At 41.2% G+C, this 26,632-nt stretch overlaps 1 protein-coding gene across 1 annotated transcript; it reads left to right on the top strand.

Moving 5' to 3' along the window:
- SLC25A53 (solute carrier family 25 member 53) lies at positions 1–9,557 on the top strand. The gene is made up of 2 exons (XM_068533478.1): positions 1–81; positions 7,049–9,557. The coding sequence occupies exon 2, from the start codon at positions 7,060–7,062 to the stop codon at positions 7,978–7,980; it is 921 nt and encodes a 306-aa protein (XP_068389579.1). The 5' UTR covers positions 1–81; positions 7,049–7,059; the 3' UTR covers positions 7,981–9,557.
- The last annotated feature ends 17,075 nt before the right edge of the window (positions 9,558–26,632 follow it).

Here is a 26,632-nt window from a genome sequence, read left to right as displayed (position 1 = left end):
GCTGCGGCACACAGGCGCGGGAGCCGGTGCGGTGTCAAGTCCAGCTCGGACTCTCGGACTGGGCCGATTTGCATTTTACCCGTGAGTTTGCTGCTTCCCCCTCGCTTCCTTTCTCCTTCTCCCCTTACACCTCTGTGGTCCTCCGCGCTTTGAGACCGGATGCCTTCAACACGAGGTGGGACAGAAATCAAGTGAACAATAAGAGTTCCTCACCTTTGTATAGGGGGAAGGGAGGAAAATCATTTACTGAGCGCTTTCTGCGTGCAAACGCGCTTGCACGGACATCTCATTTATTCGTCTCAGCAGCCTTGTGAAGGAGTAGCATATGCCCATTTAACAGAGAGGGGACTTAAGCATCCAGTCACTATGGTTAGGAAGTGCAGAGCTACGAGCTCACACCCAAGTCGACTTGACTGATTTCAAAGGCTGCCCCTTGTAAACACTCCTCTCTACTCTCAGATTGAGGGTTAGTTGAGAAAAGCCAAAGCCAAAGTGGAGATGGGAAGGCCCACTTGGAACTACTATATAGAACTGGTGAGCAAGGGCCATCATCTCCATTTTGCAGATGAGGAAACAGTCATAGAAAGGTTAGGCGTCTTGCCCGACATCATACAGCAAATAAGTATCAGCATCCGGTTTTACACCCAAGTCTGTTCTCCAGATGCCAACGATTTGCCCTGCTGAGCTGCCCTGGGGGCATTTTTTAAGCAGGTGGTCTTAAACCAGCTCAACAGCAGTCTTGGTGTGCTGGTAGTGCTGAGAGAGGGCTTGGGGAGGCAGTGGGAAGAGGGCAGTGGGGAAAAGGTAGGGAACTTTTATGGTACCTATTGTACAGAAGAGGAAACTGAGACACTTTTCTTTCTCATTTTTACACTACAACAAGTTGCCTGCTTTTTCTTTAAGTAAAAAGTTATTTTTACATCTTATGACCCCCAAAGGAGATAAGACTCAGAGAGGTGAAATGACTTGCCTGAAATTACAAGGTGAAACCAAAACTTGTATCCCATTTCCCTGACACCATAATCCATGCTGTTAACCAAAGTATGGGTACAAGGCTGGCTGCCTCAGAATCATTTTTAAAAGCCTGTTAGAAATGTAGATTCCTAAGCTCTACCTCTGGGGAATTCGGATTTACTAGGACTAGGGCTGGGGAGGATGATTTATATATTTAACCAGTGCTGTAGTTAATTCTGAGGTGTAGAGAGGTTTGTGAACAACTGCTGGAGACACCACGTTATGCTGGTGGTAATAAGTAAATGGGGCTGTGGCCAATGTATCTGTCCATACCATATCCGTCGTGAAATGTAACTCCGGAGCAGAGTTTCCTATCTAGGGTCCTTCCTGAAATTGTTTGCAAAGAGTAGAAGTTGGACTCTGTATATTCTTCTGAGTCTTAGCTTTGTAGATTTTCAAATGAGTCTGTGGCCCAGAAATGGTTAAGGACCACTCCCCTACAATCTTTCTTCCTAACATTTTCTCTCTCAACTTGTACTTGAGGAAGAAGTGTGAGAAATGAAGCACAATTTGACCTAACCCCGGAACTACAGCTCTCTGCCGCTGATATAGCGCTTTCATTTCTTAGCTAGAGGACACGTTGCTAGGTTGCCCTTCTGTGAGCTCTTGAGGGGACCTCTCCTTTGCTGGATTTGGCATCACTGGCCCCAGAGAAGGAGCAACTCCATGGAAACGGCACGCAGGGCTGTCCAGAGTGAATGGGCTGTGAAGCCAGTGGCAGAGAAATCTGTACCATTTTCCATGATTTCTGGTTCTTGAAGAGCAGGTCTTACTTCCCTTAGGTAGATTGTGGTTAGGAGGCCCCTTTCAGGGCTTGTTCTTGACTCCTGATGCGTCGAAGCAAGTGAACAATCTGATGCCCTTCGACTGCTGTTGGGTTGTCTTCGACCTGCGTACTTCACCTTCTCCTTTCTGCTTTCTTATTGACTACCTCAATACCTAGAGTCCCTTGGAGTAAACAATGCACATTTGGAGATGAAGCATCTTCCATCTGAGGACTGTGGGCTTGTTCCTGGATGGAAGAGTGTGGGGGGTTGGAGGGTGGAGGGTGTAGGAAGTAAAGAGAAGGCTCACTTCACACAATCAGGGGTGATGCTAGCAGCAGCTCTAGGGTTTCCTTCAGACTCTTGCTTCTGCTCCCCAATATCATGACATCTGACCCTGGGTCTCTTGCAGATTCTTGTTCTGTGTTTAAATTGGCTTCATCGCTAAAGTAGGTGATCTGCAGTTGGACCTGGTGGGTGTGGGATCAAATAGGACAAAGAATAGATCTTATAGCTCTGACAAAAAATAGTGGAAGGAAACAGATTGTGTACAGGTGCCTGGATTGGGCCATTAGAACAAAGTGAGGGTCTCTTCCTGCAAGACTGGGAGGCGGATTTGCTAAGCTAGCTCCAATTAGATATAGGGCATCCCTGATCTCTGGCCTCGTGTGTGGGAGTGTGTTCCAATTCATGGCTCTAATGAGACCACATTTTCCAATTTCAACAAAGAAACCTAAAAAGCCTGAAGGTTAGAGAGGTAAAGCTATTAGTTGAAGCAACAATAACTGCCCTTGGCTGCCTGCCTCCTCTGTGCCAGGAACTTTCCATCTGTTATCTTATTTAAGTTTCTCAGCAACGCTGTTGAGACAGGCATTGTTATCCCATTTTGCAGATAGGAAAACTGAGTTTCAGGGAGGTTAACACACTTTGTAAGTGCAGGCACTGGGACTCTAGTCCGGGGCTGTCAGACTCCTAAGCCCATGAAGGACTCTTCTCTGTTGTCTTCCAAACAAGAAATTTAAAAAAAAATCTTCCTTCATTTTATTTTTTATCAGTATTTTTTAATTGAAGTATAGTTGATTTACCATGTTGTGTTAATTTCTGCTGTACAGCAGAGTGATTCAGTTATACATATATATACATTGTTTTTTAATATATTCTTTTCCATTATGGTTTATCATAAGATATTGAATATGGTTCTCTGTGCTATACAGTAGGACCTTGTTGTGTATCCATTCTATATGTAAAAGCTTACATGTGCTAGCCCCAACCTCCCACTGCATCCCTCCCCCAACCCCCTCCCCCTTGGCAATCACCAGTCTGTTCTCTATGTCCGTGATTCTGTTTCTGTTTCGTAGATAAGTTCATTTCAAACAAATAATTTAAAATGTACTCTGCAGATGACCCAGTGCATTAGACTGATTTCAGCCTTTAAAACAATGTTGTTGTAATCTTACCTATATTACTGGGATCTCATTTTTTAAAATCAAGCTACTAATATAATTTATGGACCAACTTGTATACCGGGTAATGCACTAAGCATTTTACATACTTCATAACATGAAACCTTCATGACAATCATTTTACAGATAAGGATACTGAGGCTCAGAGAGAGGAAGAGATTTGGCCAAGGTCATAAAGCTAGGAAGTGGCACAGCGAAATTCAAACCCAGGGCTGTCTGACTCCAGAGGCTGTATCTTTATGCTGTAATGCACTGCAGTGGGGAAAACAAACAAGGCCCTCATTTTACATCCGCTCGTCTCTGTCACCCACAGATCTCTCTTCTTCCCACAGCCTGTATCCAGAGCCAGGTACCACTCATGTTTTAGGCATCTGTGCCTTAGGCCTCTTCCTCAGCCTAGAACTCCTGCCGTCACTCCTCCACCTAACGAGAGCCTGCTCATTGGTTAAGGATCAAGTCAGATGCCCCTCCTCAGAGAAATTGTTGGCTGTTCCCTATCCTAGGTGAAATAAATTGCTCTTACGTTTTGCTCTGACCTTGATTAGTGTATGCTTTATTTTACCTCCCAGTATAGTTTAGCTCATGGTTGACCTGTCTCCTCCAGTAGATTCCCAAGCCCTCGAGGGCAGGTACCAATTCCTGTTCACCTCTGGCTCCACAGTGACTTACCTACAGTGATTTCGTAGATGATCAATATGTGTTTGTGAGCTGGCCAAAGGACTGGCTGAAGGATGCCGGAATGAACAGAGAAATGTAGGGCTGGATCTTGGCGCAGTCATGCAAGCTGTGCATCTGGGCTAGACTGGCCAGGGGAGTCTGGAATCCCCTTGGCTCACTTTACTAGGCTGTACACATAGGAGGCACATCATGGGGTCCAGGGGGTAACTGCTGTAGGCTGACTCCAGACTCACTCTGTGGCCTCTATTTAGAAATTCTTGTTTAAGGGGCCAGGCTGTCCTGGATTGTTTATATAACACCTTTGCATTCACAGAAGAAAGGTCTTCCTTGCCTCTCATGTGAACACAAGATACCACTTCATCTGGTTCTGAATATTCTGCAGGAGTGTCTGCAGCATCCTCACAGATGATGAGGTCGGGAAGCATCTTTTTTAAAAAAATACTGTTTACTGAGGCCACCATGCCATGGATGGTCAACCACTTTATCTCATTTTATTTTGTTAATCTTTGCAACAACCTTTTGAGGGAGGTCTATTGTCCTTAGTTTGTAGCTGAAGAAACTGAGACTGAGGAAGTGTCTTGCCTAAGGTCACACAACTAAGCAAGTGGTGGAGGGAGAATTCAGGCTCAGGTCTGTCTGCCCCCAAAGGCTGGCATTTTAACGGAAAAACACATGGGAGTAAAGTAGACTCCCTCTCCCCCATAAAACAGGAAGAATTAGATTTATAAAATGATGACAGATATTTAAGGTAAATTGTTTCTAAATTATTGTTCAGCTTTAATCCCTGAAAATGACTGGCAAAAATGGCAGAAGGAACCCGGGATGGAAAAAGCACAATTCCTCTATCAAATACTGGCCTGAATTCCCCCACGTCAGCCGCCTGCCACATGCACAGTATGAGGATGCCTAGAGAGCATTCCTCCCTGTCTGCTAATTTTATAACTGAGATGCATTACACTCCAAGATGTCAATATATTTCTAAAGGTCACACGAGAAGTTGATAAGAGAACTGGCACTGAGAATTCTGGTCTGCCAAATTCTAGCCCAGTTTTCTTTCTGCTAAATCAGCCCTCCCTATGCAGTCAGTGAACACATGTTTACAGGTTACTCAGGAAAATGTCGGGAGGAAGTGGAACATTACTGCACTCTGAGATAGAAGAGGGGACAAACGTTTCCCTCGCCACCTGACCTTACGTAGGTGCAGGTAAAACTTGGGGAAGAAATCCTTGGTAGGAATGCTGGGTAATATCAGGCGCCCCTGTGGCTTTGGGGGCCTGACTGGAGCTACCTCCTGCCCAGCGGTGCAGGAGGGGTCCCCTTTGGCTCCAGAGAGATGGAGGTGGCTGCCAGGGGCCCAGAAGTGCCCCAGAGGGATGCAAGGAGTGGGCCTCTTGAGCATTTGCTCCTGGCCACTTCTCAGCTAAAGGGTCCAAGGCAGAGGAGCTCTCCCAGCCTCCTTCTGGCCATGAGGGTTAAGGAACTGAGGCTTAAGGCACACCTGGACTGCTGGGGGTGGGGGAGGGGTGGTGGCAGAGCACAGGAGACTGTGCCCCACCCCCCTCCACCTAGAGAGACTGTGGCTGAGGTGGATTGTAAGGTCAGTTGTGGAGTCATGGATGCAACAGGAGCAAGAACCAGGGAGGAGCTTAAGGGGGGTGATTCTGGAAGGAGAAGCACTTCAAGGAAGGTTCTGAGTGCGGCAGCGCAGGGAAGGCTGCAGGGGGCTTCTTGCAGTGCCTGGCTTCTAGCCCTCCCTCAGTGCCTCAGCCTGTGGGACCCCTTTGTTTCTATGGAACAGGCTAGCGTAATTAGAGCCTCAACACCCCTCTCCTCTTGGGACCACACAGCCCAGGGTTCTGTGTGAAACCTCTGGGTCTGCAGTTCCTACCAGGCTTCCTGTCGATCTGGATGTGAGTCCCCTGCCCGACCATCGTGCCCTGTCCCCCTCTCCCGCCTCTCCTACCCACACAGCTTCCTGTTCCTCTCCTCCACACACCATCCCCGGCACAGCACACCCTGTTCTCTCACCCCTAGTTCCTTCCTGACAATCTCCCTCAGGTTCTCAGATCTGCACTGAGCATTCATTTCTTCTTGATCCCAAATTTCCTTCATGGACCCTGGCTCCCCAGTTACCTTTCATGCAACTCCATCTGCTCCCAGACCATTCTGGGGTGGGAGCAATATTTTGGAATCCTTGAACGGCCTCTTCCCTCTAGTATAGTGGTTCTGAACCAGGGGCAATTTTACCTCCTCCCTACCCCCCGGGGACATATGGCAATGTTTTTAGATATTTTTGTCTGTCAGAGCTGGGTAGGTCACAACTTGTGCTACTGGCATCCAGTGAGTAGAGGCCAGGATGCTGCTAAACATTGCACGATGCACAGGGCAGGCACCTATGACAAAGAATTATCTGGCCCCAAATGTCAGTAGCAAGTACGCTGAGAACCCCTGCACTGTTATATAGCTACAGGTCTACAAGGTTAAGCTTGGAAACTGTCAGGTACGGAGCCTTTTCATGCTAAACTTCCAGGAACAGCTAATCTTTCTGTTCCTCAATTGGGAGAGGGGGGCGGGGTGTTGCCATGAAACAGCTACCACATCGTCAGGAATCTGCAGAAAGAGAGGCAAGGAGATTCCCCGCTCCCTAAATTTACTACCAACTTTTAGAGAAAGTACTGGACTACAACTTTTGAATGCCTTTCTGTCTCTACAAGGTAGTGCCACTTTTTGGAAAGAGAATAGCAACTTATTATTTTAACAGTTTATCAAATGCAAGATTTCACGTGGTGAATGCAGTAAGGTTTTGGAGCCCTCCTTTCCCAATTTTATTTTCTTCAACCTTCAACCTTCTTTGAATATGAGACTATTTGCTGGATCAGAAAAACACTGTAGAGGTGTCTCTGTTCAGCAAAACTCACTGCCTTTGTTTTAATTTAAAGTGGATGAATTCTTTCTTAAGAGCGCGCTTGTTTCTCAGAAACTGGCCCCCCAAGTTGCTTGTTTCCTTAGAGCTGAGTTTCTTGGAACTCTGTTTCTAACTAAGCAATGAAAATGCTCACCAACAGATTTCATTGGTCAGTCTAACCTCTTTTTTTTCCACTCTTGCCAATCTCTTCCTTCTGCACCCAGTTATCTTCAGCATGGGGGAACAGAACCACTCTCCTCGGAAGGAGCTTCAGCACTGGACACGAACAGAGTCTCCAGGAAAGAGAAGCTGGCACTCCCAGGCCTACGCCCTTGGGGCCGTTTCCAACTTTATGTCTACTTTTCTGACCTTTCCTATCTATAAGGTTGTGTTCCGGCAACAGATCCATGCTGTGGCGGTGTCAGAGGCTGTGCGGCAGCTTTGGCATGAAGGCCCTCAATACTTCTACCGGGGAATCTACCCGCCTCTTCTCTCCAAGACGTTGCAAGGGACTCTGCTGTTTGGGACTTATGATAGCCTGCTGTATTGTCTCTCCCCTGTTGGGCCACACTCCCTGGGACACCGCTGGGCTGCAGGGCTCATGTCTGGTGTAGTGGAGGCTGTGGCACTCAGCCCCTTTGAAAGGGTGCAAAATGTGCTCCAGGATGGTCGCAAGCAAGCTCGCTTTCCCAGCACCTTCAGCATTCTCAAGGAATTCCACTCTTATGGGCTTTGGGGGCGGCTGTCGCTGGGTTACTATCGTGGTTTCTGGCCTGTCCTTCTCAGGAACAGCCTGGGGAGTGCTCTGTATTTCTCCTTCAAGGATCCCATTCAGGATAGCTTGGCAGAGCAAGGCCTGCCCCATTGGGTTCCTGCCTTGGTGTCTGGGAGTGTCAATGGAACAATCACCTGCCTAGTTCTGTATCCTCTGATTGTGCTAGTTGCCAATATGCAGTCCCATATTGGCTGGCAAAGCATGCCAAGCCTGTGGGCCTCTGCCCAGGATGTGTGGGACACTCGGGGCCGAAAGGTGTTCCTGATCTACCGTGGAGGTTCCCTGGTCATCCTAAGGTCCAGCGTGACATGGGGGATCACTACTGCTATCCATGACTTCCTCCAGAGGAGGTATCGTTCCAGGAAAGAGCTGAAAGACTGACTAGCTGCAGGCAGTGTGGCCATGGCAGCTTGTTATTCTAAGCCTTCCTGGGTTGGTTTAAATAGCTTACTTCTTTAGCTTGGTCACCTAATACAACTATTCTTTAGCATCTTTCAACTGTCAGTGCACTCGAGAAGTTCCCAACTACCAGCCTGTTGGGCAAAGACAAAGCCAACAGTGTTCCTTGGTTAGCAAAAGAAATTCACCCTGGTCTATCCACAGCTTCAACAGGCTGAGACCCAGGAAGCCTTTAAGTAATTTGTAACCCACATGAAATGTAATTCCTTTAAGGAATTCACTGACTCTAAAAGATGTGAATAAGAGGAAACTCTAAAAGATGACCTTAATTAGGCACTGTGAGTTCTGGGACCCCTCCAGTTGTCCTCTGGACCAAACTGAGTGGAGGACCAGGAATTCCAATTTCAGAGAACTAAGCTTGACTCTTAGGATGGGGATTCGGTAGACTTTCTCAGATGGGTACATTTTCATGACATTGTTCACTACTCCTGCCACCACCACTCTCACTTCTCAAGGCTGTGGGTACTAGTTTCAGGGTAGCAGTTATGGCTGGAAATCCTGAGTTAGACTTGCCTCAACTGATCATGTGCCACAAGAACTGGTGGGAGTGGGAAGAAGTGTGGTCCTGGATGGATGGGAAGAATAGACTTTGAGGGAAGAGGTTTAGTTGCATGCAGAATAGAAAATTCTACTATAGGTTGATAGGTGTTAAATGCTGGGACATTTTTGATAGCAAGGCAATAACATTGCCTAGAAACCACTTGAGTTTCCCTAAGAAATCTGGAACTGAAATGACTATATCTCTTCATAAATAATTGCATATTTTATTGCTGTGGATAAATATAGTTGCTGTGACATAAGTTAAAGATCTGAAATTATAGCCTGTCATTCAGAGCCATTCAAAATATGGTCCCCATAAAACTTGTAGCATTTTATCACACCATTCCCACTTACATAGATCCTATATCCTAGCCAAACTGGACTATTGTTCCCTCCCCAAACATGCCACTAGCTTTCCCATGGCCATGCTTTGGCCCACACTATTTTCTCCACCTGCAATACCCATTCTCCACATGCCAGTCTGCCAAAATCCTTCCAGTTTCTCAAAGCCCAGCTCAGATGCCCCCTTCTCTAAGGAGCATTTTCTGATTGCCCCTAACTGAATGTGACATTAGTCTCGTGTGATGCCCCTCTCCAATATTCATATGTGGCACTGATTCCATTATGTCACTGATTTCATGTGGTCCTGTGTTCTTGATGTTCTTCAATACCTCCTACTAGACTGTAAAACTCCTTGAAAGCAGGGATTCTTGTACACATTTTTAAATCTCCCATTGTGCTTAGGTGCTCAATAATGTTGGCTGAATTATTGAATTGATTATCAAGCTGTGATATGGTCTTTATCCTCAGGGTGCTGTCCCTTGTACATGAAGATAATGTTATTGATTCGCTGTCATTAAGACCTGCCTTTGGGGTGTGGTTTTTGCTTTATTAGTGGATTTAGTTTTGTGCTAATGATAATGATGCTGCTGCTGATGATAATAATAACAATAATTAAAGATGACTTTCAACTGGGACATTTGATGAGTTTGTGTTATTGGTGACATGTTTGTTGTTGACAACACTGTAGGATCTGAAATTTCACAGAGACATTGCCTAATGGTCCGATTCATCTTAACTCTGGAATTTTGAGGATTTCCAAGATGACATATGTTGCAGTTTTTCCCTTATAGATGATATCATGTAATGATCTCCACTTGCACCTCCTTACCAAACCAAAATTGTCATTTATAATGATCTGACTGTAGATCCTGGCTGTGGGGATTCCTCACTGAATATCAAAGAAATTAAAGACACAGCTATAAGCAATATGAGATCAGAAAGCATTTGCCAGCAAGGTCAACAGAAAATGGCTGGTCCAGAATCGTTGTAGATGAGTTCCCATGTCTGATCCCTGTGCAGACTTAGATGGGGTGGGACAGTACTCTGCTTGCAGATTCAAGTATGGGGAACACAGAGTTTGTACAAGGGAAGGAAAAGTAGAAGAGCAGCTATTTCTATTTAAAGGCTAGCTTTCAGAATGAAAAAAAGTATTTACAAAAATCATTACTTAGCTAATGGCTTTGGTTTTCAAGCTGAAAAGAAGGGGATAAACTATCGTACTCCCCCAATTTTTTTATTCAAGAGATGCATTTATTTCCAAGTACACTGTCCATTCCCACTTATGTCACTGTGTCAGTCCATGTGTCAGTTCTTCATTTTAACTTCTTATTTAGAAATAATTTTGAACTTCTAGAAAAGTTGCCAGCATAAGTAGAGTTTAAAGAATACCCATAAACCCTTTACCCAAAGTCACCTACTATTAACATTTTACACCATTTGCTTTATTATTTGAGCACTCATTCTCTGTCTACACACACATGGTATTTTTTCCTGAACTATCTGAGTTGCAATTTTTAATATTTCTAGATTCAATATTTGTAGATTCAAATTCTTTTTAAAAGACTAAGAGCTTTATCTCTATGACACTGGCACTGTTATTACAGAATATTAGAAAATGAAAACTCATGGCATATTTTAAAGCTACATTAGTGATAATTGTTTAAATTTACTATATTTGCCTTTTTAAATACTTTACATTATGTGTGTTAATACTTGAAGCTATGCAATTATAAACATGAATTTACAACTAAAGCATGTTATAATTGAAATAGTTTATTTTTACAAATTGATTCATATAAAAACCTGGGTAAAATTCCAAAATTATATAGACCAATCAACTTTCCCCATTTAAATCTTCTAAGTAAAATTTAAGAGTGTAATGGTTTTCTAGTAATTTTAAATATCAATATTTAGTTTTGTGGTGTTAATATTATATTTTCTGACATTTAAAAAATGGCCTTTGGACTTGAGATCAATAAAATGAAGAGGTAATAAAAACCTACGTCTGTTTAAAACTTATAAAATATAGAAGTTAACACTAAAGCTACTTGGTACAAAAAGTTGAAAGAAAAAGAATTAAAAATCCCTGTCTGAGCTCTGTGTATTTTTGTCTAAATATAAACTACATCAGCTTCCTAACGCTCAAGGTGAAATAATAAGTAACTAATGTATTACAGCTGTTATCATAAGTATATGGTTTATGAAGACTTAATTTTGCTTTTAACATTTAGTTTTAAACATTAAACAGCATTATAATTTAACAATGTGTTTGGGATAACTGCATATAGTGTAGTATATTAAAGTTAATAAAATAATGTTATATAGGAGATAAAAAGCATGATAACTCAGGAAAAAAGTGAAAAGTTTTCCTAAAAGAATAAGGTAAAAAATACTGTATTTCCCTATTCTGTTCACTCTCCAACTTCTCTGTTTCTTTCATACCATCTTCCTTTTCCTCAAATCTTCAACACCTCCTCCCCCATCCTCAGTCCCAGTTCATGACCTTACTTTCTATTTCATTAGGAAAAGAGAAACATTCAGAAGAGAACTGCCAGTTAAAAGAACATTTATAAAGCTCTTGCCCATGTAATGACCACCCAAAACAAGAGATGCAACATCTTGATAACCGCCACCCCTAGTCCTCCTACACTCCAGGCCCCTCACTGATGACATTCCTCCACCCATCCTAGAGATAACTCCTATCCTGACTATTATGATATCATTTCTTTACTTTTCTTTATAGATTTATCTTCTTGTTCCCTGAAGGGGGACACCTTCAAGGGCCTGAGAGTAGGCTCTTGTCTAACACTCAGAAATGAATTGTCCGAGGAGACACACATACTGACAAAGCAAAAGACTTTACTGGGGAGGAGGACCTGGGCAGCAGGGTAAGGGAACACAGGAGAACTGCTCTGCCACATGGCTCGCAGTCTCAGGGTTTATGGTGGTGGGGTTAGTTTCTGGGTTGTCTCTGGCCAGTCATCTTGCCTATGCCCATATTTGGTCTGACTCAGGGTCCTTCCTGGTGGCGTGTGCATCTCTCAGCCAAGATGGATTCCAGCGTGAAGGTTTCTGGGAGGTTGGCAGAACATATTATGGGCTGGCATGTCCTCCCTCCTTTTGGCCCCTCCTGAATTCTTCTGGCTGGCTGTAGCTTGTCAGTTCTATGTTCCTTATCAGGACCTCCTGTTGTGAGATAACTCATGCAAGCAGTTATTATCCTGCCTGGCCAGGGAGGGCAGTTTCAGTCAACAGTTCCCTAACATTCCGTATAAGCATCCCTAAACAGCACAGTTTTATTTTACAGATATTTGAACTGTATATACTTTATGTACTTGGAATTGTGACTACTTCTTTCATATTATTTGTGAGATTCATCCATATTGTTGCAGGTAGTTGTAGTTATTTCATTTTTCTAAACTGTGATAAATTTACTTTAAAAAGATGTTTTTTAGAGAAGTTTTAGGCTCACAGCAAATTTGAGAGGAAGGTATGGGAGAGTTCCCATATACGCCCTGCTGCCACAGGTACATAGCCTCACCAATTATCAACATCCCACACCAGAGTGGTACATTTGTTACAAGTGACGAATCTATATTGATACATCATTATCACCCAAAGTCCAGTTTACCTTAGGGTTCACTCTTAGGGCTGTATATTGTATGGGTTTGGACAAATGTATAATGACAGGTAGCCACCATTATAGTATCATACAAAGTAGTTTCATTGCCCCCCCAATCCTCTGTGCTCTGCCTATTCTGCCCCCCTGCCCAACCTCTGGCAACCACTGATCTTTTACTATCTCCATAGTTTTGCCTTTTCCAGAATGTCATATAGTTGGAATCATACAGTTTGTAGCCTTTTCAGATTGGCTTCCTTCACTTAGTAATGTGCATTTAAGGTTGCTCCATGGCTTTTTGTGGCTCATTTCATTTTAGCACTGAATAATAATTCCATCGTCAGGATTTATCACAGTTTATTTATCCATTCATCTACCGAAAGACATCTGGATTGCTTCCAAGCTTCGGCAGTTATGAATAAAGCTGTTATAAACATCTGTGTGCAGGTTTTCATGTGGCTGTAAGTTTTAAACTCCTCTGGATAAATGTTAAGGAGCACAGTTGCTGGATTGTATAGTAAGCATATTGTTTAGTTTGGTAAGAAACTGCCAAACTGCCTTCCAAAGTGGCTATACCATTTTGCATTCCCATCAGCAATGAATGAGCATTCCTGCTGCTCCACATCCTTGCCAGCATTTGATGTTGTCACTGTTATGAATTTTGGCCATTCAAGTATGTGTATAGTGGTATCTCACTGTTGTTTGGTTAGTTCACTTTTATTTTTGTATGTACTATTGTGTGAATATACCACAATTTATCCATGAAAACTTTTAGGGACATTCTGCTTGTTTCCAGTTTTTGACTGTTACAAAACAATGCTACCATGACTATTCTTAGTAGTGTATATAACTACAGACGTCTCTAGGATATTTACCTAAGAGTGGAATTGTTGGCTTATAGGGTATGGGCACTTTCAATGTTACTAGATGATGCCTAACTTTTCCTAATGACTAACTTTTCCTAATGCTGTGCACCAATTTACACTTACTAGCAGTTCCCATTGCTCCACCTGCTGGCAACATTTGTTATTATCAGACTTTAAAATTTTTGCCAACCTGGTGGGTGTAAACTGGCCTCTCATTTGATTTTAATGATTTTTTTTTGTTCTTTTTCTTAAACATTTTTATTGGCGTATAACTGCTTTACAATGCTGTGTTAGTTTCTGCTGTATAACAAAGTGAATCAGCTATATATATACATATATCCCCATTATCCCCTCCCTCTTGCGTCTCCCACCCACCCTCCCTATCCCACCCCTCTAGGTGGTCACAAAGCACTGAGCTGATCTCCCTGTGCTATGTGGCTGCTTCCCACTAGCTATCTATTTTACATTTGGTAGTGTATATATGTCAATGCCACTCTCTCACTTCGTCCCAGCCTACCCTTCCCCCTCCCCGTGTCCTCAAGTCCGTTCTCCACGCCTGCGTCTTTATTCCTGTCCTGCCTGTATGTTCTTCAAAACCATTTTTTTTTTAGATTCCATATATATGTGTTAGCATATGGTATTTGTTTTTCTCTTTCTGACTTACTTCACTCTGTATGACAGACACTAGGTCCATCCACCTCACTACAAATAACTCAATTTTGTTTCTTTTTATGGCTGAATAATATTCCGTTGTATAGATGTGCCACATCTTCTTTATCCATTCATCTGTTGATGGACACTCAGGTTGCTTCCATGTCCTGGCTATTGTAAATGATGCTGCAATGAACATTGTGGTACATGATTCTTTTTTTTTTTTCTAAAGATTTTTATTGGAGTATAATTGCTTTACAATTGTGTGTTAGTTTCTGCTTTATAACAAAGTGAATCAGTTATACATATACATATATCCCCATATCTCTTCCCTCTTGCGTCTCCCTCCCTCCCACCCTCCTTATCCCACCCCTCTTGGTGGTCACAAAGCACCAAGCTGATCTCCCTGTGCTATGCGGCTGCTTCCCACTAGCTATCTATTTTACATTTGGTAGTAATTATATAAGTCCATGCCACTCTCTCACTTCGTCCCAGCTTACCCTTCCCCCTCCCCGTGTTCTCAAGTCCATTCTCTATGTCTGCGTCTTTATTCCTGTCCCGCCCCTAGGTTCTTCATGACCATTTTTTTTTCTTAGATTCCATATATATGTGTTAGCACACGGTATTTGTTTTTCTCTTTCTGACTTACTTCACTCTGTATGACAGTCTCTAGGTCCATCCACCTCACTACAAATAACTCAATTTTGTTTCTTTTTATGGCTGAGTAATATTCCATTGTATATATGTGCCACATCTTCTTCATCCATGCATCTGTCGATGGACACTTAAGTTGCTTCCATGTCCTGGCTATTGTAAATAGAGCTGCACTGAACATTGTGGTACATGACTCTTTTTGAATTATGGTTTTCTCAGGGTATATGCCCAGTAGTGGGATTGCTGGGTTGTATGGTAGTTCTATTTTTAGTTTTTTAAGGAATCTGCATACTGTTCTCCATAGTGGCTGTATCAATTTACATTCCCACCAACAGTGCAAGAGGGTTCCCTTTTCTCCACACCCTCTCCAGCATTTATTGTTTGTAGATTTTTTGTTGATGGCCATTCTGACTGGTGTGAAGAGATACCTCATTGTAGTTTTGATTTGCATTTCTCTAATGATTAGTGATGTTGAGCATTCTTTCATGTGTTTGTTGGCAATCCGTATATCTTCTTTGGAGAAATGTCTATTTAGGTCTTCTGCCCATTTTTGGATTGGGTTGTTTGTTTTATTGATATTGAGCTGCATGAGCTGATTGTATATTTTGGAGATTAATCCTTTGTCAGTTGCTTCATTTGCAAATATTTTCTCCCATTCTGACAGTTGTCTTTTCATCTTGTTTATGGTTTATTTTGCTGTGCAAAAGCTTTTAAGTTTCATTAGGTCCCATTTGTTTATTTTTGTTTTCACTTCCATTTCTCTAGGAGGTGGGTCAAAAAGGATCTTGCTGTGATGTATATCATAGAGTGTTCTGCCTATGTTTTCCTCTAAGAGTTTTATAGTGTCTGGCCTTACATTCAGGTCTTTAATCCATTTTAAGTTTATTTGTGCGTATGGTGTTAGGAAGTGTCCTAATTTCATTCTTTTACATGTAGCTGTCCAGTTTTCCCAGCACCACTTGTTGAACAGGCTGTCTATTCTCCATTGTATATTCTTGCCTCCTTTATCAAAGATAAGGTGACCATATGTGTGTGGGTTTACCTCTGGGCTTTCTATCCTGTTTCATTGATCTATATTTCTGTTTTTGTGCCAGGACCATACTGTCTTGATTACTGTAGCTTTGTAGTATAGTCTGAAGTCAGGGAGCCTGATTCCTCCAGCTCCGTTTTTCTTTCTCAAGATTGCTTTGGCTATTCGGGGTCTTTTGTGTTTCCATACAAATTGTGAATTTTTTTATTCTAGTTCTGTGAAAAATGCCATTGGTAGTTTGATAGGTATTGCATTGAATCTGTAGATTGCTTTAGGTAGTAGAGTCATTTTCACGTTGTTGATACTTCCAATCCAAGAAGATGGTACGTCTCTCCATCTGTTTGTATCATCTTTAATTTCTTTCATCAGTGTCTTATAGTTTTCTGTATACAGGTATTTTGTCTCCTTAGGTAGGTTTAATCCTAGATATTTTATTCTTTTTGTTGCAATGGTAAATGGGATTGTATCCTTAATTTCTCTTTCAGATTTTTTGTTGTTAGAAATAGGAATGCAAGAGATTTCTGTGCATTAATTTTGTGTCCTGGTACTTTACAAAATTCATTGAATAGCTCTAGTAGTTTTCTGGTGGCATCTTTAGGATTCTCTCTATATAGTATCATGTCATCTGCAAACAGTGACAGTTTTACTTCTTCTTTTCCGATTTGGATTCCTTTTATTTCTTTTTCTTCTCTTGAGCATCTTTTCATAAGTCTATCAGACGTTAGGAGTTATTATTTTGTAAGCATTTTTTCAATACATCTGCCAATTTTTTTTCTATTGGGTAGTGTGCCTTTTAAAAATTAATTTGTAGGTGTTATTTATATATTCTAACTTTATTTCTTTGTCCTTTATATGTGTTGCATATATCTTTTCCCACTTTGTCTCTTATTTTTTGGTCATTTTCCTGATGGTTTCTTTCAACAAACAGAAGTCCTTAATTATACTATAGTCAAAGTTATCAATCTTTTTTTCTTTATCCATAGTGCTTTTTGTGTCTTTTCAAAGTAATCCTTCCCTATCCCAACACCATGAGGATATTCTCCTTTATTAACATTTGAAATTTCTATAATTTTGCCTTTTACATTTAGGTCTTTAATATACTTGAAATTAATTTTTGTATGGAGTGTGAGAATTGACGTCCAATTTCATTATTTTTCCTTACAAGTACCCAATTGCCCCATATAATTTGTTGAAAAATCTCTCCTTTCCCCACTCATTCATAATGCCAACTCTGTCAAATGTCAAGTGTTCATATATTCTTTGGAATATTTGTGGCCTCTCTGTTCTGTTCCATTTATCTATTTGTCTAATCTTGTGCCAATATGGCATTGCCTTAATTACTGTAACGTTGTAATGAGTCTTGCTATCTGATAGGGAAAGTCTTCCCACCTCATTTTTGTTCTTCAAGAGTTTCTTAACTGTCCTTATCAATATCTACCAAAATAGTTGCTGAGATTTTATTTTCTACAAAAATTATTGTTGAGATTTTAATTTGAGCAAAAGTAACTGTTGAGTTTTAATGTAAGCAAAAACAATGGTTGAGACCCTAATTTTAATGTTTCTCAAAGTTTCATAATATTTTTCATAGTGTCTAACATATCTTCTGTTGGATTTTTACTAATTGCTGAATTTTAAAAAATTGCTAACAATAAAGAGGATTCTCAGGAATGGGATTTTAATATGTTTCTTATAGGTAATGCTCTTCTGTTTTGTTTTAAACAAGAATATACACCTTGTGTTAATAAATCAGTTTATATGTGTTGCTCCCTCATATTGACATAGTCATTGTAATAAAATATATATTGATTAATATAATATACTATTATCTATAAAGATGCCAATCATTCATCAAGTTTTCAAAAAGTAAACATTTCACCTTAAACAAATTACTATGTTAATGGAGAAGAACTGTGGGATGGAGCACAAAAAAAGCTCAAGGTGTCTATATCCAACTGCTTACTTGACATTTCCACTGAGATATTTTGTAGGCATCCCAAAGTTAATATGTCAAAGATTGAACTTTCTATTTTCCCCTACCCACCTGAACCTAGTCTTCCCACTTCCAGTGGTATCATCACTTTTTGATACTTTCAACAGAAAGAGTCTTAACATATAGGGACCTTGACTCTTTCATTCACCACTGTATTTCCAGTGCCCAGAAGAGTGTCTTGCATATAGTAGGTACTCAGTAAATATTTATAGAATGAATGAATGGTTCCTGCCGTGAAGAAATGTTTGATTAAAAATTATTCAATAATACACACAAAGCAGTATATCAAAAAAGCTGAGAGAATTCCCTGGCAGTCCAGTAGTTAGGACTCTGTTCTCTCACTGCTGAGGGCCCTGGTTTGATCCCTGGTACGGGAACTAAAATCCCACAAGCCATGGAGTGCGACCAAAAAAAAAAAAAAAGAAAATGCTGAAAGATTTCTGTCCTTTCTTTTCTGTTATTAGACCCGCAGCCCTTGTTCAGCCCCTTTTTATTTTACACCTGAACAACTGCCACAACTCTTTTTAACAGATCTCTTTACCACCTTCCAATGTGAACAGCTTATAGATAAAATCCAAATGGTTTAACATGACATTCAAGGTTCTCCATGATCTGACACCAGTTTACTGCTTCCACCATATTTTTCCCTACTTAAACATTATGAATCTCAATGTTCCAACCATACAAGACTACTGGGTATTCCCTGAGTGTGCCCTACACTTCCCTTTGTTCTTATTTTTCTCTCTTCACGGAATTCCATTCCTCCCATTTCTTCCTTCACCAAATGATACCCGTCTATTATAACACAATTCAAATGTCATTTCCTCTCTGCAGGCATCCCCGACTCTTCCAGGTAGAATCAGGTTTAACCTCTTTTCCACTTTCCCCTGGTACTTAGTAACCTTGATGTAGCACTTACAATCATAGAAGTCATACAATCATGTTAGACTTGGAAGTAATCTTGGTGATCATGTTCCAACTTCCTCATGCTATGGAGGGCCAGAGAGAAAATCCAGGTATTTTAATTTGCCTTGCCTCATGATTATTTGTGTACATATTTTATATCCTTTACTTGACAGGTCACTGAGGGCAGAGGAAGGGTCTTATTCATCTTTGTGTTCTCCATGATATCTAATACAATCTATTACACATTGTGGATATACAATAAGTGTGTTTTGATTGACTTGAGAATTAATACCAGAGGGATGGATAAAATAGAGTTACCATTCATAACAGTTAATGTATACTGAGTGCATACTCTGTACCAGGTACTATACCAAAGCTTTACAAGAATTATCTAATCTATCACACAATCCTGTGAGATAAGCACCATTACTAGTTTTCATTTGCCCAAGATCTCATAGTCAGTAAGTTATAGAGCCTGGGCCAGAATCCAAATTTATCTGATTCTAAATCTTCTGCTTTTAATCAGTGTGTTACAATGTAAAGCAACAGGTGGGAACTCAAATATTATGAGTTTGGGAAAGGGTTAACGGATAAGAGGCTAGTTCCTATCTCCTCGAGGACCAAACATCTGGGTTCAGAAAAATAGCTTGGGGCTAAATTGTGGATGACTTTGAATGCCAGGCATGGTATGAGAAGTCATCTCCCTTCCCTTGCTTTCCATCTGTACTAGTCTGGATGCTGATTAGCTTGTGAGGCCCAACTCAAATACACCATATGGTACGAGAACTTCTATAATCCTCCAAATCACATTGAATTGCCCCTACTTCCATAGTACTTTGTTTATATCTCTGCTATCATGCATAATATAACTTTCTTAATGGTAATAGTCTGTGGATGTTTTGGTCTTCTTCACATTTTATAAACTCCTTGAGAGCAGGTACCCTGTTTTATTGATGGTTAAATGCCTCTCACTCCTTATTTAGCAACTGATACATAGTAGATGTTCAATAAATGTTAATTGAACTAAATATTTCATTGGAAGAATACAGACATGAATAAGGCATGGTTTCTGCTCTCAAGAGAAGCCAACAGTCTGTTAAGGGAAGAATACATTATTCCATATGAATAGCTACACTAGTGATGTTTTAAAAGGATGTAGAATTCAACAACCAATTATAAAATTCAGTAGAAAAAATAACCCATTCACAGTAGCCCCCAAATCTATAAGGCAGCTAAAAAGATAGCTAACAAATATGAACAAGCCATTACGCATAAAAGTATAAAGTTGTACTAAAGGACATTTAAAAAATATCTGAAAGTGAAGAAATATACTTGTCAAGACCTGCACAGGGTCTGGGATTTTGCCTATATACAAGCTAAGACATTAGCCTGCCCTAGTTTCGTGGATTCTGGCATAAGACATGAGACTCTTGGGTGAGAGACTAAGGACTTTATTATTGACAACAAAAGCAGTAACAAGAGCTTCATGTTGGTTTGCATCTATTCCTAATGCTCCCCCAAGTCCCACAAGGATGATGTAAAGGACTCATGATAGATGGCTGCACACATAGTGGATTGCATTACAGGAGAGGAACAATGAGTTTGGAAGCTCCACTGATTTTATGGAGAGTAGAAGCAAGCCTGCTCTTTGTTTGTGGGGAGATACTTCTTCATCCTTTACTGCAAACATGACCCTGAGAAATGGCTCAGATAAACAGTCTTCAGGGACTTGCATTTTTGGCATACTCAGCAAGAAAATGCAGGGATGCTCAGGGCCCATGGTGGATTGGGTCTCCCAACAATACTGCATTTATGCATGGGAAGACTTCATGTCAATAAGTTAGCAATTCATCTCAAATTAATCCATAAGTCCAATAACGTTCCAATCAAAATGTTAACAGGCCCATTTTTGTGGAACTTGACAATTGATTACAAAATTGGAAATGGCATATACAGGAAATTGATTTATGAAGGATGTGGCACTGCAAAAGAGTGGAGAAAGGATGGATAATTGATGGATAAAGGATGGTCTTGATCTGCGGGCTGGTTATATGGGTGTCTTCATTTTGTGAACATTCATCAAGATGCACACTTAAGATATGTCCATTTTTCTGTATGTATTTTATACTTAAGTAAAACCTTTTCAATACCTGCCTAATAGGATACTTTCCCACCAGTAGAGTTGCATGTTCACCAGAAGTTGTTCTTTCCTTAAACAGGTTTATTCCAGTTACACTTGTTGCAAACCAAATAGGAATGGTTTGTAAACCAAACCAACAAAATAGGATTGCAGAAAAAATTTTGCAAAATATGTTACAGACAAATAATTAGAATATAGAATATGTAAAGCACCCATAAGAAGCAATATTAAGAGGACAAACAAAAGAAAAATGGGTAAAAGATATCAAAAGGTAATTCACAGAAGAAGAAATGAGTTTGGCCAGAAAACCTATAAAAAGTGCTCATGTCATGAAATAATCTGGGAAAGGCAGATTCAAACACTAGGGAGATGCTCATTTTCACCTGTTAGATTGATAAAAAGAAATTTAAAAATACTTATCTGCAAGAATGTGGGGGAAATGGGGACTCTTCTATAGCTGATATGTGTGTAAATTGGTGCAATTACTATGACAAGCTATTTGGCAATGTCCAGTGAGGTTGAAGATGAACATACTCTGTCATTTAGCAATTCCACTTCTAGGAAACACATTTATAGAGTAATAGGAGGCTATAACAAGAATACTAATTGAAGCACTGTTTGTAATAGAAAAAAAGGAAGCAACTCAAATGTCCACAAGAATGGAAATGCATAAGGAAACTATTCATATAAGGGAATATTATATACCAGTTAAAATGGATATACATATGTTATAGCATGAACATGGATAAATCTAAAAAAGCATAATGGGTGAAAAAATCAAGTTGTAGATGATTACACACAGTGTGATATAATTTACCATGAAGCAAAAATCATGAGAAAACAATTCACTTAACAAATCTTCATTTTGTGCACAATTCTAGGTACTTAGAATCAGTGAACAAAACAGAGATCTTTCCCTCGTGGACTTTACATTTCAATGGGGGAAGACTGAAATAAAGCAATAAGCATAGCAAGTAAATAAGTTGTATAGTGTGTTAGAGAATGATGAAAGCAGAGCAGGGTAAGACAGATAGAATAGGGATGGGCAGGTTGCAGTATTAAATAGGATAGTTCAGATAGGCTTCATTGAAATAGTGAGACTTGAGCCTTGAAGGAGGTGAGAGAATTTAAATAAATGGATAACTTGGAAAAGAGCACTCCAAAGGCCCTATGGCAACAGTGAGCTTGGCTTTTCTGAGGAACTGTAAGGAGGCCACAGATGGGACAGAGCGAGTGAGGAAGAGAGCAGATGGGGAGGTTAGAGATATAATGGAGAGCCAGAAAATGTAGGGCTTTTGTAGGGACTTTGGTTCTCACTCTAAATGGAACTGGCTATCTTTTCAGGATTTTGAGCAGAGAAGTACAAGGATTTCATTTATATTTAAAAATGATCACTTAAATGTTTTGTGTAGGGAATAAACCATGGAGGATCAAGAATGAAAACAGAGAGATCTCTTAGAAGGCTATTTTAGTTATTCAGATGAGAGATGATGGTGGATTAGACCTTATATGTAGCAATGGTGATGCTGAGAAATGATTGGATTTCGGGTACACTCTGAGTTAGAACCAAAATGATTTCCTGATGGGTTGGATGTACAGTGGGAGAGAAAGGGTGGAATTGAAGATAATGGCAAGATTTTTGGCCTGAGCATATGGACTGATATAATTGCCATCAATTGAGATGGGGCTGGCTGTAGGAGGAGCAGGTTTGGGGGGAAAAGATTAGGAATTCAATCTGGGACATTTTGAGTTTGAGATGTCTATTAGACATCTGAGTGGAGGTGCTGAGTAGGCAGCAATACAGATCTGGTCTGCAGACTTGAATTTAAGAGTTATCAGTATAGAAAGTGTTTTACAGCATAGGACTGGAAGAGATCACCAAGGGAGTGTAGATAGAAATGAGAAGAACAGGGAACAAGCCCGGGGGCACTCCCATTTTAAGAGGTTGGGGAGGAGAAGGGGAACCAGTAAAGGTCACTGAGAAGAGGCAGCCAGTGAGGTCAGAGGAAGCCAGGAGAACGTGGGGTCCTGGAAGCCAACTGAAGACAGTGAACTGAGGACGAGGGGCTCATCAGCTGTGCCAAATGCTGCTGATAGGTCCAGCAAGGATTAAGAATTGACCATTGGATTGATCAATGTAGAAATTAGTCATGACCTTGAGAATGGCAATTTCAGTGGAGTGGTGGAGGTGGACCCCTGATTGGAATGTGTTCAAATGAGAATAGGAAGGAGGAGAAAAATTGGAAACAGTGAATAGAGACAACTATTACAAAGGGGTGAAGGAGTAGTCCAAGTGGATATCTGAGGGAAGAAAGTTCCTGACAGATGGAATGGACATTGAAAAAGCCCTAGGCACGAGTGACTGTGACTTGTTTGAGGAACAGCAGAGAGACCATGGTTGGGGCAGAGTGAGTGAGGTGGAGAGCAGGCAGAGAGGGTAGGGGGCTATGGAAGGAAAGTTGTCTGGGGCTCCCTCTTGACACCAGGTTGATGTAGGTAGAAAGCCTAGGGGAATGTGGTCTTAGACCAGGAACTGGTTCAAACGATGCCTTCAAATATTCATGTTCAAATATTGCACGTGGAGGTGTATACTACATACATCTGTAAAGAAAAATGGCAGCAAAGAAATAAGATGCTAGCAGTTGCAGAAGTGGAGTAAGAGAATATATATATATATATTCCATATATAATGATGAGAATGTATTTACGTGAAGATAAGAAATAACAGCATGATGGTATCCTGATAGAAACCACCTAGTAGAGAGCACAACATTGATGGTGGTGATAAAAGGGCGAGAGATGGTAGTTATATTGTTGAACTGGTGTGAGAGAAAGAGATCAAAAGACCTCCCTCAACTTATGATGGGGCTACATCTGGATAAACCCATTGTAACTTGAAAATATCATAAGTCAAAAATGCATTAAATACAACTAACCTACCCAACATCATAGCTTAGCCTAACCTGCCTGAAACGTGCTCAGAACACTTACATTGATTAGCCTACATTTGGGCAAAATCATCTAACACAAAACCTCTTTTATAATAAAATGTTGAATATCTCATGTAATTTACTGAATATTGTACTGAAAGTGAAAAACAGAATGGTTGAATGGGTACAGAATGATTGGAAGTGTATCAGTATCAGTTGTTTACACCGTAATCGTGTGGCTGACTGGGAGCTGCAGCTCTCTGCTGCTGCCCAGCATCACGAGAGAGTATCGTACCACATATTGATAGCCCGAGGAGAGGTCAAAATTCAAAAGTTTGTGGTTGTGTATTTTCCTCTAGCCAGGTTTAGCTGTGTGAGTTCAGGCTCCTTGAGGTGTATTTGGACTTAGCTAGAGTTATGATTTTGCCAGGGAAGCAAACAAAGTGAAAGAGGGGCAGGAGACTGGAGGGTATATGTCAATGAGTGATTATAAAGACTGAGCATGACATTTGAACTAGGGAAGGAGGGGAGAGAAAACAATAAGGGACCGAGAGATGGTGAAATCTGGCAAAACCAATGGACTGGAAATTTTTGTGAGGTTAAAGGATAGTAGGGTCTGGGTACCAAAGGGAATGAGCTGGAAAAAGAGGAGGTGATGGTCATAAAGAGGGATGTTTGAAGTTGAGATTATGAAGGGATTGCTGTAATTGCTGTGACAAGGCCTAGGGTATGGCCATGCAAATGAATAGCTGAGTTGGGGTCAAGGTCGATGTCATGAAGGAGACATGAAGGAGCCAGTGTAACAGAATGATCATTCTTGAGCTCACCAGGAATTAAGACAGGACTACTACCATTGGGAATGACATAGTTCCAGGAGCTAAAATCTTTGAGAAAGAAGGGAGAGGAGCACTGAAGTTTGGTAGATGATGACAATGAAGTCTAGTTGGTGACACAAGCTGTCAAAAGCTGGAGGTTTTCAGGGATGTGGGAGAGGAATGCTCTAAAGGCAGCAATGAGAAGCAAGGAAGACATTTACCAGAGCTTCAGGCTCTATGGTACAATGGTGATGGGAGAGAAAAATCATCTACTTCTCTTGAGTGGGCTTCAGGGGACACAGAGTCCTCAGGGAAGAGCCTGGTTTCTGTTAAGGCGAGACAATGAAAGGCACATTCAGAGAAGAGGGTGGCGATATGGAGGAATTATTGAGGTTGCATTGCGTTTTAGGAGTAAGGAAGGGGTGTGAGAAGTGAACTGAAGAGAGAATGTGGTCACAGCCTTATGGAAGTTAGAATGTGGGAGTTGAGGGGTATCGCAGGGATTTGGGGGTTCTTGTGGTGACTGACACAAGTGGGGTTGGACATTGATGAGTTCTGATGGATATGAGGCAGATAGATTCAAGACAGACTTTGAAGTTTCGGCTAGGGGTGGGGAGGTGAGTGTCTGAGGCTTGCTGTCAACCCCAAGAGATATGGAAATTCAGTCTTACACCTGGAGCACTGATCCACAGAACGCTCCATGTTGCTCCTGGAAACAGATCACATAAATCTGTAGTGAAAGAAAAATGGGCTAGAAACTACATATCATATTCAGGATAGGAGTAACCCTGGGGAAGTGGGAGGGGAATGGAAATGGGGTGAAGGTCAAGGAAACCTCAATTTTTCTGTAATGTTTTTATTCCTTAAAAAAAAGACAAAGTAAGTATACCTAAATATAACAGCATCCAAATCTGAGTGGTGGAAACACTGGTGTTTGTTATATTTAATGCCTGGGACGTTGTAGCTACTCAATGAATGCTATTTGTTGAATGAGCGTGCCTTTCTGTATTAACAGTTCCTCCAATGAACATACAAAACTCTCAAGTTAGCACATCATGCTACAAGAGCATAGAAAAGAAAATGGAGAGAAGTGGGGAAGGCCTGAGAAATGCTTGAGGAGAGAGTAATTGCTGATCTATGTAGATCTCTACCACCATACATGAGCCTTATGGAAAATATGGCGTGCAAGCTAAAGACATAGTCCTATCTCCATTTTACCTTAATGCTCTAAGGTTCTGGGTGAGTATCCAGAAAATGACCTTGAATATTTAGTTCTTTCAAGTAACTACTGGATTCTCCTTTTTGTCTCCCAACATAGACACTGGGTGGTGCTGCTGTCCAAAAATTCTGCTCTATCCTGGATTTATTACTTCAATCTAAAGACGGGTATTTATCTAAGTGTCTACTGTAGACCAAGCAAGGTGCTCGGGATTAGAGATATAAAGATGAATAGCCTCAGCAGATTCTCCTCTGATTACACTGCTACCATATTCAGTGGCTGAAAAATTAGAAAATGTGACTTTTACATAGGAGCGTACCACTGTCACAGAAATGCCCAGTTGTGGGAGTGAATGATCCTGAACTACCCACCCTTTCCATGAGCACCCCTCCTCCAACACCTGGCCAAGGATCAGAACAGACATTGAGCATCACTCGTTGTCACCGCATACTTAGGGTCCTTTGGATATAAAAAGCCAAGAGTACCTGATTACGGCTCCTTCAGCTTGGATCTCGGAGTTTTGGACGTTCAAAGCTAACTGAGTAAAATGTGTCTGCTTATTGTAGAGGCCCCTATTATCGTGGAGGAGTGAGTATACTTGGGAGGAAGGGAAGTGGACCCTCAGGACGAAAGTAGTGGGAGAAGCAGGGCAGGTAGGCCAGCCACTGATCCCTTGGGGAATCAGTGGGCTTGGATGCGGTCTGGATAGGCGGATCTGGTATGACGTTATCAACACCCAGTTGCAAGGGTGAGGTCCTGAGTAGAGAGGAGACGGTAGACTGAGGTCAGCAAGTCTAAATAAGTGGGAGGGGCGAGGAGGCGGGTCTAGGATCCCTTGGCCAATTGGCGAGGACTGGGGCGGGGTCTGGGGG

This window comes from Eschrichtius robustus, chromosome X (genome assembly GCF_028021215.1).
Source record: "Eschrichtius robustus isolate mEscRob2 chromosome X, mEscRob2.pri, whole genome shotgun sequence".
Classification (NCBI taxonomy): Eukaryota; Metazoa; Chordata; class Mammalia; order Artiodactyla; family Eschrichtiidae; genus Eschrichtius; species Eschrichtius robustus.
The sequence above is the reverse complement of the archived record's forward strand: the minus strand, read 5'-3'. Positions and strand labels throughout refer to the sequence as shown.

Bases quoted from the DNA above. Each gene is read 5' to 3' on its own strand.
- SLC25A53 (XM_068533478.1), top strand. From the start codon at position 7,060: ATGGGGGAACAGAACCACTCTCCTCGGAAGGAGCTTCAGCACTGGACA.